The following is a 14,464-nucleotide window of genomic DNA, read 5'->3' as shown; positions in this document are numbered from 1 at the left end:
ATGCGAAGTTCCCTTTTTCTTGGAACCCAGGATTGCATGTGATCCTCAACCTGCCATTTTATGGAAATTATAGTGCCAAAAGTGAGAGCTTGGAGGAATTTTTTTTCACAGGGAAAAGAAAGGCTGTTGGCCATCTGTTTTACCTGTTGGAGGTGAATGTCGTTTGAAAGGCAGTTGCTCTGTGAAAAATCGACATTTTCAGATATACACTGTCAAGGATTATAGTGAAAGTCAGTAAATGGTTAATGATACTGACCCATAGGTAAAGACAGCTGGAAGCCAGATGAGTATTTAGTTCTGATTTTGGAATGATTGGTTTTTTGCCCCTACGTTATGATTTAAAAATATTATAATGCAGATTTTGGCAGGAACTGAATTCTACTGATAACAAACTTTTTTTTCACAATTGAATGTCGCATTTGACATTATTTAGGACAGTATCTTCATTTTCCAGATCTTCCTTTTTATTGTCAGGCATAGAACTATTAAGTATTGCTTTTGTGTGTCTGAGAATAGGCTAACTTCATCATTGGGAAAGCTATAAAAAAGGAAAGTTGGAGTGAAAATTAGGAGGTCCTCCTTTGGTTAAATGTACTGTTCTCCTTTACTGAATCCAAGTAGGACAGGAAGTTTGCTGTTTATTCTGTGAACTGTCTCTACATTATAACTCTTGATATAATTCTTATGCCATTTGATTTGATAGTTTCTTAAAAAGTCTTTTTAAATAAGTAGCATAGCAGGAACATAGTGTGATAGAAAAACAGCTTTGGCCTCAGAAGACTCTTGAGTTTAGTTGTTGCTGTGTCATTGATTTACTGTGACATCTTAAGAGAAAGACCTGACTTCTTACTTCTTTGATTTTCCTGATTTTATTGTCCTTTTCAAGGGCACAGTACAGATCAGGTAATAATAGGAAGAAGCAGTAGAAGCCTATCAAAGGAGAATTAGATCATAATTTTTGGCACTGTTTAAATGAATGATAAATGTTATTTCTAAGTCATTGGATCTTTTTAGGCAAATATACTTTTATAATCACTGTCTTTGCAGATGAATAAAGGAATATCCATAGGCATTTATTTTGGCTGCTATAGTGGTGTGTATGTGTATAGACACATACATACCCAGTGATTTTTCTTTTATCACCAACCAGTAAATCTTTGAATAACTAGATTACTCACCTTTGAAAAGAGAAGATGTTATATCCTCCTTTATAGTAGTTAACTAAAGTGAATTCATATTCGGAATCATCATCGTAATAGGCAGGATTTGTGGAACAATTTGTATTCTTCAAAGTCCATTCATAAATACCATCTCCCTTTGTACAGTAACATTTGGAGCAGACTAGGCACATGTTGTTATTCTCATTTTTATAGCAGGTATAATTAAAGTTCAAGGAGATTGCTCACAGCCATACAGCTAGCAAAATGATAGAAATGAAACCTAAGTCCAGGTCACTTTTCTCCAAACTTATTCACTTTTACAATATGTACTGCCTTCCATATTGATTTAATTATTTAATAATAACAAAAGATAGAGATTTTTACGGAAAGCCCATAATAACATGCAAATTGTTCTTATTAGAGATGGTTTTGTGACAGAGAACAGACATTAAAACAATAGAAGTATTAAAAGTACACAAAACTCAAAATATAATCCTATTTCTGGTTGTCAGACAATTTTTTTAAGACTTAAAAGTTTCTATAAGCTAATGTCTGTCTGTCTTTTTTTGAGACTCCATAAAATCTCATCTCTTCTTCTTTCTGTCCATATGCTCTATCCTTTTTATCATTTTCTGTCTATACACTGTATTTCTTGCTTTTCTCATGGCTTCTTTGCTTCTCTGTGCTGAGCCAATTCGACATTACCTTTCAGTTCTAGTACCTACTGTAACTTGAATACCTTGTTCTCTCAGACCTTAAGCCACTATCCCTAGTTCAATCAGCAGGTACAGCTGTTTTATTAGGGCTGTTTTTCCAGGTCTGTAGGAAAAGGAGAAGTTGATCAGTGGGTTAAGAGTCCACTATATGTAAGAGCAGACTACATGAGTTCCATTTCTGGCTCTCTCCTTAACAGATGTGTTCTTGGGAAATTACTTGGCTTTATGTATAAAATGTATAAAATACAATAATAGCATGCATTTCATGCTATTATTTGGCTTTATGTATAAATGTATAAAATACAATAATAGCATGTATTTCATAGGATTGTTGTGAGAATTATATTAACATGTAAAGTAATTAGAACTGTGTCTGGTACATAGTAAGTACCATGCTGTACTTACATTGCCTGTTATTAAGGCAATGTAATATTGCCTGTTATTAAGAAAGAAGTCTGGGCAAGTAATGGTTGTCAGGTCTAGTACAGAGATGCAGTTAAGAGAAGTCGGAAGATTAGAACAAGATCCCCTGTTAAGATAAATATTTATTAGTGCCTATTATGTGATAGGCACTGTTCTAAGCCCTAAGGATAAATAAGTAAACAACAAAAACAACAATGAAAGATCCTGCTTACATTCTAGTAGCAGGAAACAGATAATAAATTATTAAATAAATAAATCATCTAGTATGATAAAAGGCAGTAAATGCTATGGAGGAAGAAAAAGAACCTGGGTTAAGAAAACCAAGAGTCTGGTAGAGGTTCAAGGTTGGTTTTATTAAAAAGAGCAACATCTTGATGGTGAGTTGTCATAGAAGGGGAACAATCATTCTTGGCAGAGGTTAGAACTAGAGCAAAGGTCTGAAGGTAGTTAGGTTATTGGCATGTTCAGGGAATAATAAGGAAAGGTAGCTGGAATGGCATACACAAGGGGAAAGGAAACACGAGATTAGATCAAAGAAGTACAAGGTTCTTCATGACAGGCTATATTAGAATGTTTGGCTTTTATTTTGAGTGAAATGGGGAGCCATGGCAGGATTTTGATTAGTGACATGATCTGACATATTTCAAAAGGATTGCATTGACTGTGGTATTGAGAATAAACTGTAGGGTATAAATAGACCAGTTAGGGGGCTATGACAATAATCCAGTGAGATTTGATGGAAGCATGGATTGTAGCCATGAAGGTCATGACAAGTGATCAGATATGGAGTGTAGAGCCAGCATGCTTTCCTGATGATTGGTTGTAAAGGAAGTGAAAAGTAAGGAGTTGAAGATAACCCCTAAGATTTTTTTCATTTGAGCAACTAGAAGGCTGTATATACCATGAACTGTGATGACAAGAACGTCAAGTAGAGCTAATTTTGGGGTGGAGGAAGATTGGGAATTTGGTTTGGGGCACATTAAATTTGTAGCTTATTAGACATACAATTTGAGATATTTAATAAAAGTTGTATATATGAGTTTGGAGTTTGAGAAGGTGGCTTGTCTGGAGATAAAAATTTTAGAGCATAAAAATATTTATAACTACATGACTGGATAATATTACTGAGGGAATTTGTAAAGATGGAGGAGAGAAGAGGATGGAGGACTAAACCCTTGTGTACTCCAATATTAAGAAGTCAGGAGAAAAGAGGAACCTGCAAAGGAGATTGGGAAGGAGCCACTGGGAAAGAAAAAACAAACCAAAACAAAAACAGAGGCAGGAGAGTATGGTGTCCTGGAAGCCAGGTGACGAAATTATAGCAAGAAGGAGGGAGGGGTCAACTATGACACATACTACTGACAGATCAGGTAAGATGACAATTAGCAACTTGGAATAAGCTGGTGACTTCGATAAAAGCATTTTTAATAGAATGATGGTAGGAAATGCCTGATGGAGAGGGTTTAAAAAAGAATGGGTCTTATACAGAAGAAATTTAAATAATTTATGTAGATATTACCCCCTCAAGGAGGTGGCACCTCTTGTGTAAAGGCTCTGCTTAGTTACTTGCTTCCTAAAAGTAAAGTGTGGACGGAGGGAAATGGTGTCTTTACAGTGAAGAAACATGACAAACACTGTCTCCATTAGGTGATCAAGGTTAACATCATCAGTGGTAAGTTGTGTTGATAGTGTGTACCTTTGATATGATGTGTTGAGAAGGCACGTCACCTCTGTGGTCTTCCTTCCAAAACCCATAACCTCAGTCTAACCATGAGAAAAATATTAAACAAACTCAAGTTGAAGTATATTCTACAAAATATCTGACCAGTACTCCTCAAAACTCTTCAGTCATCAAAAATAAGTCGAGTCTGAGAAACTGTCACAGACCAGAGGAGCTAAGGAGACATGACAACTAAATGTAATGTGGGATCCTGAAAAAGGTAGAGAACATTAGGGAGAAATGAGTGAAATCTGAATAAAGTGTATTGTTCAGTTAATAGTAACGTACCAAAGTTGGTTCCTTAGTTGTGGCAAATGTACCATAATAACGTAAAATGTAAACAGTCGAGGGTACTGGGTGTGGAGTATTTGAGAATTCTTTGAAACTATTTTGTTAATACAAAACTATCCTAAAATGAAGTGTTTATTTAAATTAAGAAATTTAAAGGATGGAAGAGAGGAATTGGAGAGAGCACGTATAAGACAACCGTTTCAGATAATTTTGTTACAAAGGTAAACAAGGAAATGAGGTGGTAGCCAGCAGGGGAAGTGGGTTAAGCAAATGCTTTTGTTTTGTTTTAATAGGAGAAGTAACAGCATGTTATTTCTGATGACGATGATGCAATAGAAAGCAAAAAGTTGATGATGTAGGAGAAAGGGGGGAGTCTCTAGAGTAACGTGCTTGAGTAGGAAAGAGTTCACCTCTGATAACAGATGAGAATCAGAGAATATGGATGCAGCTGATGGGAGTTGAGTATCTATTTTGGTGGCAGGCTCCAAATGCTCAGTTTTCCCAGTGAAAGAAAGGTGTTCAGCTGAAAGTAGAGATCAAGAACAAATGTTGAAGTTGAAGGAAAGAGAAGGTATTTCTGGGTATATGGAAAAGAGAATTAGTTTGTGCTTAATTTATGTGATTATTTTGTAGCATTAAATGCCACTTAAGGTAGTAGATGGAAATTAAAGTGAAACAAGCCAGCATAGTTGTATCATTTCTTAAGCCATATTTAGCTAGAGATATAAGTAAGCCCATATCAATAACAGCTCTCAGGAATTTGGTATATATTATACTACTTTATTACTTATATTAATATTTTTATTTAATTATTTACAATATATTTATTATTTCTTTGGTATGACATTGATGTTATTACCTCAATTTTAAGATGATGAAAGAAAATAACTTCGCCTAAGGCCACACAACCAGTAAGTAGTTTGGAAATAAGATTTGAGATAAGTTTTGAACTACATTTTCTTTTAGAAATAAGATTTGAAATGTTTTAAAATAGTGTTTCTTTTGTTCTGAACCTTTGTTCTTTCTCTGTGCTAATTTAAAAACATCAATATTATGAGAGATAGGAAATAAACCACTAGTTTGTTAATCTCAGAATATCAGAGAGTTAAGTTTGAAAGAAAGTTCTAAGATGAATCAAAGGACACCCTACTTATTTGGGAAGAATGTATTGATTGAAAGATTTAAGACATAAATTGGATTAGAAAGAACTTATTTAATACAGATGATAGATATATTATACCTTCACTTTAAGTCCGTATTCAAATGTCATTTCCTTTAGGAGGTCTTCCTTGACCATCCTATCTCAAAATAGCTCAGACCTACCATTACCTTGCAACTTCTTATTCTCACTTCTATTCCCAGTGGTTATTACCACCTGACATTCTACTACGTGTTTATACGTGTATGCATTTACTGTGATGTCCATGAGTTCTGGGACTTTTGTGTGTAATTTTGTACAGCTATATCCCAATTCCTTGACATGTAGGAGTTCTCAACTGATGAAAGAGAGAAGAAAGAAACAAAAGAAAGTAGGTAGGTAGGTTCTTAGGGTAAAGTTTGAGAAATTCAGAGTTCCTATTAGTGATATTGAATATTTATATTGTTATGATTATAATAGTGTCCCAAGAGACATGAAAAAATGAGCAATGCTTTCATTCACCCTTTGTTTTTAATATGATTTACATTGATGACCACATGGCTCTATCCTGTGTTATTTACCTCCCACATACCATTTGTCTCCATCCACTGTTGTTGACAGCAATGATATTGCTAATATGTTAAAACATTTTATACTTAAGCTTTGTCAAATATAAGGTTTGTATTAGACCTTTGAATTTGGAACCAGTAGTCCCAAATATTTTAGTACTTTAAGTATTTGCCTTGGACATGACATAAAATCAGTAGTTTACACACTTTTTGTACTCTTACAGAAGATTAAAATTCCTTGAAGTCTTAGGGATAGCTTATTTTTGTGAATGAGAATCAAGGCTCCTATTTAGTTCTTTATCTTCTTGCACATCTAACAGATGAGAAGCATTGGAAGTGTGACTTCTCATTTACTGGCTTTGGGTTAGTCCTTTTGGAGATTCAGTGTACTAAATTCTCTGCTTTGGGAAACACGATATCAGTTCTAAGATGAGTAGATGTGTATACCCCAGAAATAGTTTATAGTTGGAAATGAAAACTTCTTGGAGCTTAGGACTTAGTTTTGAACTATTGAAGATGATGAAGACATTTTCTTTTCTGGAGTTTGTCAGGATATGAACATACCTCTATCATCATGGTTCAGGCTCTGCTGGGGTGTTTCAGCAGGATTGAAGTGACTTCCACACTGTACTCACTGTGGAATGCCTCACTCGTTAGACTCTCTGTGATACTAGGAAGGAGAGACAGAAAAAGTTCTGCTTCTTAATGGTTTTTAACTTAAATGACTTCTGTCATTTAGTTGTGAGAGGTGATTGTTTGCTTTATAGTGTTTACTTTTGGGGGTTCAGTTTTCAAAGAACTTTATATAAGACATAACCAGTATCTAATCTATTATTAGTTCCGTGTCCTTGAAACAATATTAAGGACAGTTTAGATTGCTGCAGTGATATATTTTTATAAGAGAGTGGGAAGTAGGGGTTAAAAATATCAAAGGAGCTCAAACTCTGATGGAAGTTGATATCTCAAATTGCTTCATTTCATCCTTACTTCAAAATTACCCCAAAGCATCTGGCTTCACATTTGTAAATGCCCTTGTAAGGGTGTTGGTTAGCTGTCATTCAGAAGTAGAGATCATTTAGACCTCATTAAGAGACAATATTCCCTTTGAAAATGACATGGTATCTACTGTAATCCTAGAGTGTTTTAATAGTCTATTCTATGCTCAGCAATGAAACATTTCAAAAGTGACTGACAGCCAATTGATGTAATTCATGGTGATCTTTTGTGTTGACAGATCTTTAAAAAGTCATGGGAAATTACTACTGTACCCAGTGAAGCTGCCTCCTTTTTTTTTTTTTAAACTGCCAATATCCTGCAAAACAGGACAATTTTCTTTTTGACTGCCACTGTTTTTTATTTCGATAACATGACACGATTCCTCTTTATTATTAGGATTGCTTTTGATAGATTGAATGTGTTCCCTATAGGTAATGCTAGTTTTAAAATAGAAATTCTTCACTTCTCCAAATTAATTCTCTTACTTTTCTGACTTCCACAACCTTGCCAATAGACATCATCCCAGTCAGGAAAAAGAGTGATTTAATTTAGACAATTAAAATTATTTTAATGATTTTAGTCCTCTTCTGAGGGAGAAACGTTGAAAAGAAGAGGGGCGGGGGGTGATGAATTGCTTATTTCAATGCGTGTTTTTTCTAGAGCACTCTAAAGCTAAAAGGCTGATGTTTTGAGAAATTTTACAGGAGGTAGTATCTGTGTCCAAAACTCAAAGTCTCCATATTCAAACTGTAGAATGAATGGAAAGGGCCTAGTGACAAATATAAACTTATCTAATTAGTTGTGGGAATATATGAGGATCTAGTCCCAGTGTTGTCCTGACTTTTCATCTGTGTTGGAACTGCATCTCTGGGTCTTTGCTCTTTGTCATCGTATTTCAAAAGTAGCTGTTTTCCTCAGATCTTCCGGCTGATCCTTATGGGGATAGAAAGTACCTTTTCCTTTAGTCCACTCTATTCAAGCATTGCCATTTATATGAATTGACATAGATATTTTGAGAAAAAAATTGTGTGCTTTAGCCTTGTGCTGGGTACTGTTGAGGATACAAGAATATACTTCTTATAGTCCTGTCAATAATAATATTTTTGTTTAATATTCCACAATATAATACTTCTATTGAAGTGTAATTCCAACTTTTAAACATTGTTTTAAAATATCATTTGACTATAAAAATGTATAAATCCTCCCTTTATCTTTAGTTCTAATTTCCCTTTCATGCCATCTGTCCACTCTCCTATGGCTCACTATCTCACTAGACTAAAAGAAGACCCTAAGTTCATCCATAGCTTATGTTCTGATACTTCCTTTACCTGCCTCAGACCTACTATCGGAACATATTCTTATGAAAGTGAAAGTTAAAGATGTAGAGAAGAGAGACGAAAAAAGCTTTCATTCCATGTTCTCTTTGTATGTCTTTTACTCTGGGGAATATGAATAGTGTTCATAGTTGAAATAAGTAGCAGATACCAGTCCTTTTTTATTTTTTACGTAGAATAGAATCAAAGCATGGTCGGGTCTAGTTGTTGGCAGTCCCTGAATCTATTTCAGCCTAGTGCATTTAAACATGAGCACTCCAGAGTTGCCATCTTATGCTGTGATAAATGGCTCTGTCAGAAGTCATTTAGATGATTCCATAACTGAGGGTAGATACCTGGATTTGAGTCCTAGTTCCATTCAGCTTATGTGATCTAGGGAAAATCATTTTATTTTTGTTTCTGTTATAGTAAAATGTAAGTAATAATTATTCCAACTTAATTTACTTCTCCAGGTTGCTGGGAAGACATTGTAAGAAAATGAATTGCATAGAGTTTTGTAAACTTGAATTCTATACAGATAATAATAGTTATCCTTCCTCATTCTCCCCTCACAGTAATTTGTAGATGACTTTGATCCTAACTGGTACTGTCTTCTTTAAGGATCTTTTCTGTAAGAAAAGAGAAATAGTGTTAAAATAATACTTAATGCTCACAATAACTCTGTTAGAAATTATTATTAACATTTCACAGATAAAGAAACAGGCTTCGAGAAGTTAAGAAATGTTCTCAAGATCAATAATTTATAAATGGTGTCCATGTTTTTTCTTTTGTAGACTAAGGTAGTTTGTTAACGTATTTCCAACATCTCTCTGTTTATCATGCCTGATTTTGAAACCACTTCTTGCCATTTCAGTTATTCTTGTTCTTTTAGTGGGAGTTTATTTTAAAATTTACTTGACAGTCATTTAATGCCAGTTACTATGCTAAACACTAGCAGTTTTTGTTCTTAGTCTAGTCTTTCTTAAACAGAAGAAAACATGTGTTTAGAATAGAATGATAAGAGCTGCTATAATAGGGGGAAATACAACATACTTTGGGAAGTCAGAGAAGGCTTCATAGATGAAGTCATACCTAAGTCCATGCTTTAAAATACCTTTTGTAGAGTACAGATGGCCTCTGCTATCATACTTTTTGTTTTTGTTGTATCAACAGATTCATACTTAGCTATTTGTCTCGGGTGAATAGTCAAATGACTGTTACATATGCTTGTTATTTTCTAGCTTGTCCAGATTATTATCAATACAACACACTTGGAGAAATCCTGTAAGTACTTGGAAGAATTCATCACCAAAATCACTAATGTGCTTCCAGAGACAGTCCATACCACCAAACTCTATGGCACCACAACTTTTAAGGTGAGAAGGCTCTAGAACTGCTTCTGGTATGCATAGTCTGGGGCACTCTACCTAACATGGTTTTGTTTCTTCCAGGTTGCATAGTAGTATGATTCATAACATGTGATTGAGAATAAGTGCTTATGAATTCCTTGGAAAAACAAATACCAATGCTAATTTGGGGGTGTTTAAACTAAAAAAAAAGTCTACTACTGTGACCACTAAACCTTCCTTATATTTTGTACATGAAAATGGCTAGTTCTTAAGTATGGTCTACATAATAGAGGTTATAGCTGAAATCAACATCAATTAAAAGTTTTAAATTAGCTGTTTTCTCTTTTCTGTATCCTATGTCCAGTATATATTTTTTAACCTTATTTTTAAATGAGGAATTTTTGTCACTTGCTATTATAGTTAGAAATTTATAATTATTTTGCAAGGCCATAGAACTAGTTTTCACACAGGGGTAAATCAAATGGGAAAAATAATACTTTTTTGGTCAAAAGAAAGACTGATGGTAGATGAGTTTCTGGAGAGTAAATGCCTTAATTTCAAAGAGCCTTCAGAAACTCCTTTATATTGCCATGTGAGCTTTAAATAAGTATTAGGGAGAAAAGGTAACAGGGCAATGTCTTAAAACACTAAAGGGTCGATTTTGACTTAAAGGCCAACTTGTATACTTTGGGTTTTTGGTATTGTTGTTGTTATTTCATTATTTTAGTTTCGAAACAAATCTATGTCACCCTTTTGAAATCCAGAAGTTAATGTTAATTAGATATAAAGTTGTAGAGTTGAACTCATGATTTATGTCTGCCGGTGTCTACTTTTTCCTATCCTTTTATACTCTTTATCTATTTATTGGTACCTTCCCTTGAGAGTAGATTTAAGAGAAGAAATCAAATTTGATTCATATTGTTTATTATATTTTATGAGAGGTAAAAATTGTTGGAATAATCTTTTCTTTTTCTGTTACAAGAAAAAAAATGAGAAAGACCCTGAATAGCCAAAGCAATCTTGAAAAAGAAGAACAAAGCTGGAGGCAGCATGCTTCTTAATTTCAAATTATAATACAAAGCTATAGTAATCTAAACAGTATGACACTGGCATAAAAACAGACACATAGTTCAATGGAAGAAAATAGAGAACCTAGAAATAAACCCATGCATATATCGTCAATTAACTTACAAAAAAGTAGCCAAGAATATACAATGGAAAAAGGATAGTTTCTTAAATAAATGGTGCTGGGAAAATGGGACAACTGCATGGAAAACGATGAAACTATACCCCTATCTTATACCATACATAAAAATTAACTCAAAATGGATTAGAAACTTGAGTAAGACTGAAACCATGAAAATCCTAGAAGAAAACATAGAAAGTAAGCTCCTTGACATCAGCCTTGACAGTGGTATTTTGGATTTGACATCAAAAGCAAAAGCAACAATAGGAAAAATTAAAAAGTGGGATTTCATCACACCAACAAGCTTGTGCACAACAAAGGAAACTGTCAACAAAATGAAAAAGCAACCGATGGAATGGGAGAAAATATTTACAAATTATATATCTGATAAAAGGTTAATATCCAAAAAATATAAAGAACTCTCACAACTTAATAGCAAATGAAACAAAACAATCTAATTAAAAAATGGGCAGAGGAACTGAATAGATATTTTTTTAAAGAAGACAGTGAAATCTCTAACAGGTAAATGAAAAAGATGTTCAACATCACTAATTATCAAGGACATGCAAATGAAAACCACAATGAGTTATCATCTCACACTTGTGAGAATGGCTATCGTCAAAAAAATAAGGATAACAAATGCCCACAAGGATGTGGAGAAAACCCTTGTGCACTGTTTGTGGGAATGTAAACTGGTACAGCCCCTATGAAAAAGAGTATGGAAATTCTTCTAGAAATTAAAAATAGAACTATCATACGATTCCACAATCTCATTTCCTTGTGTATATCTAAAGGAATCAAAATCATTATCTCGGAGAGCTATCTCTCTACTTCCACATTCATTGCAGCATTATTTACAATAGCCAAGATGTGGAAACAACCTAAATGTCCATCAACAGATGAATGGATAAAGATAATATGATATAAAATGGAGTATAAAATGGAGTAGTATTTAGCCATGAAAAGGAAATCCTGTCACTTGTGATGACATAGATGAACCTTGAGGGCATTATGCTAAGTAAAATAAGACAGAGACTGACAAATAGTGCATGATATTTGTGGAATCATTTATATGTCTTTAAAAAAAGGTCAAACTCATAGAAATAGAGAGTAGAAAAGTTGTTCCAGGATTGGGGGGTGAGAGAAATAGAAGCTGGTAAAGGTACAGACTTTCAGCTTTAAGATGAGTAAGGTCTGAGTAATGTAAAACATGGCTACTGTAGTTGATAATACTATATTTCATAATTGAAACTTGCTTAGAGAATAGAATATAAATGTTTCACTTAAAAAAAGATAAATATGTGAGGTGATGAATGTGTTAAATATCTAGATAGTGGGAATTTTTTCACAAGAGTAGTTATATCAAATCACCACAATTTACCTTTTGAATAACTTATAATTTTATTTTCAATAGTACCTCAATAAAGCTGAAAAAAATGAGATGGTCAAACAAAAAAATATTCTTTATGTACTTAAGTGATAGGGTCAGCTGCTAGAAGCATTATACTTTCAAGATGACCATGGATTATTCCATTACTGATAAAATTACTTTAAACAAAATTTAATGTACACCATATTATGTATCATTACTTATAAGCTTTTCAGTAATGCCATATTATATTAATATTGATACTCTTTTAGTGGAGAAAAGACTTATTTAATAAAGAGGCCCCAAGAATAGTGTGTAAATGTAACAAGAACTTTGAGAACTTCAGGATGACCTTAGATAGTTTAATAAGAAACATAATTACTCCTAAACATTAACATTGTTGTGGAGCATGGGTAATAATTTTATCAAAAAAATATTTCCACTTAATTTACTATGGAAGCTAAAATTTCTCCAAGAAAGGAAATGTGGGAATATTCAGCAGAGAATAAATAGTTAGGGAGTTAGAACATGAAGTTCATTTATACTTGTGTATCATATGGGGAATATGTAATATGTTCTGCTACTCTTCCTTGAACCCATCTCAATTTTCTTATTATGAGGGCCTTTCAAATTATGGTCAGATATCCTCCCAGAGGATGGCTTGTGTATTTTATTGTTGCTTTAGCATTAAAATTGCTGAGGGAAAATTAAAAACAGACAGGAAGCCCTAGGGGTTGAACAGCGAGTTAAATACTTAGTAGAAGAGAAGTTCTGGAGACCACTAAAGGTCATGTCGACAGTGCTTATTGGCAACACTGATTACTTAAAACACATTGAAAGTTTATTTTTACCAGGATTGTCTCCGACCAGCTAACCCAGAACTCAGTATAAACATGGCAATTATAGTAGCTACATGTTGTGTATTTTCCTAAGCTACTGTTTCCAGAAAACTTTCCCTTGCAGATGGAAACTTTTATGCTGAAAAAGGGGCAAAAAGAATCAGAAGGTCTTTAAGGTATTTTTCTTGCAGTTTTCTCTTATTGCCATATGTGTCATAATCAAGCTACTATTCTTCACTTTCTCGTTCAGAAGAATTTTTTCACTCTTACAAAACATCATGAAGGTATTTATTAATTTTCTCCATCTCAAATATGTTTGCTTACCTACTATGCAACAATCTGGTAGATTCTTGGCTAGAGAGAGAAAAAATACTTTGTCCTTGGACTTATAGTTTATAGTCTGCAGGAAAGAGATACTGGAAGTTCTATAAAGAACTATGTGAAAAGTACTGGAATAATACAATGTATTGTATTGATTCTATAAGTTTTTTAGTGTCTGCTACATACTGGGCCATTTATAAGCATGAACTAAAAACACAAGCCTCCTGACCTTAAGGAGCTTATATTCTAGTGTGGCTAATAGATGATAAATGAACAAAAAAATGTAATTTAATGTCAGGTAGTAGTAAGAGCTAGGAAGGAAAATAAATGAACTGAATGAAATGAGAAATTGAATCATTTTGATTTCTAATAGAAAAGCATTTCGGTCAGAGGAAATAGCACAATAGTAAGTATTGGTGTGTTCAAGGAATAGCAAGGGGTTAGTCTGGCAATGATTTGTCTTTCATTGGTGTAAAGGTGGTAAGAGATAAGACAGGAGTCAGGTACTTTCTGGCCTAGTAGGATTTTATTCTGAAATGAAGTGTGAGGCCATTAGAAGATTGGGAGTGATGGTGATAAACTGATTTTATATATTAGTGGGTAGCACTGGTTGCTGTATTGAAAGTAAATATATTATAGGTCAGTAAGAATGGAAGAAAAGTCCAATTTGGAGGTTATTGCAGTAGTCTAGGTAAGAGATAGTGGTTGCTTGGACTACAGTGGTAGGGGTGGAAGTGGTAAGAAATATTTTTGAAGGAAAAGATGCCAAGTTTTACTGCTGGATTGGATATAGGGTTATAAGACAAAGAGTAGAGTCAGGGATAATTCCAAGATTTTCAAACTAAGCAAACTGGATAAATAACAATGATATTCACTGTGATGGGAAACAGTGAGAGAATAATCGATTTTGGGAGGGGCAGTAGAATCAAGAGTTCCATTTTTGACATATTAAGCTTGAGATATTTAGTAGTCATCTGCATGGAGATATTAAATAGGTAGCAAAGTCATAGCTATAGGTAAAAATTTAGCATTCAGTATAAAGATGGTATTTAATGCCACAGGCTGGATTTTTTT

General features: G+C 33.9%; 1 protein-coding gene across 1 annotated transcript in view; it reads left to right on the top strand.

Annotated features, from left to right (window-relative positions):
• The window catches only part of EXOC6B (exocyst complex component 6B), a 517,527-nt gene that overhangs the window by 277,672 nt on the left and 225,391 nt on the right, over nt 1-14,464 (top strand). The window contains exon 17 of the mRNA XM_039852508.1: nt 9,568-9,702. Within this exon, the coding sequence (XP_039708442.1) occupies nt 9,568-9,702 (135 nt within the window). The remainder of the gene's footprint in view (nt 1-9,567; nt 9,703-14,464) is intronic.

Source organism: Pteropus medius, unplaced genomic scaffold, assembly GCF_902729225.1.
Source record: "Pteropus medius unplaced genomic scaffold, Ma_sr-lr_union100, whole genome shotgun sequence".
Classification (NCBI taxonomy): Eukaryota; Metazoa; Chordata; class Mammalia; order Chiroptera; family Pteropodidae; genus Pteropus; species Pteropus medius.
The sequence above is the reverse complement of the archived record's forward strand: the minus strand, read 5'-3'. Positions and strand labels throughout refer to the sequence as shown.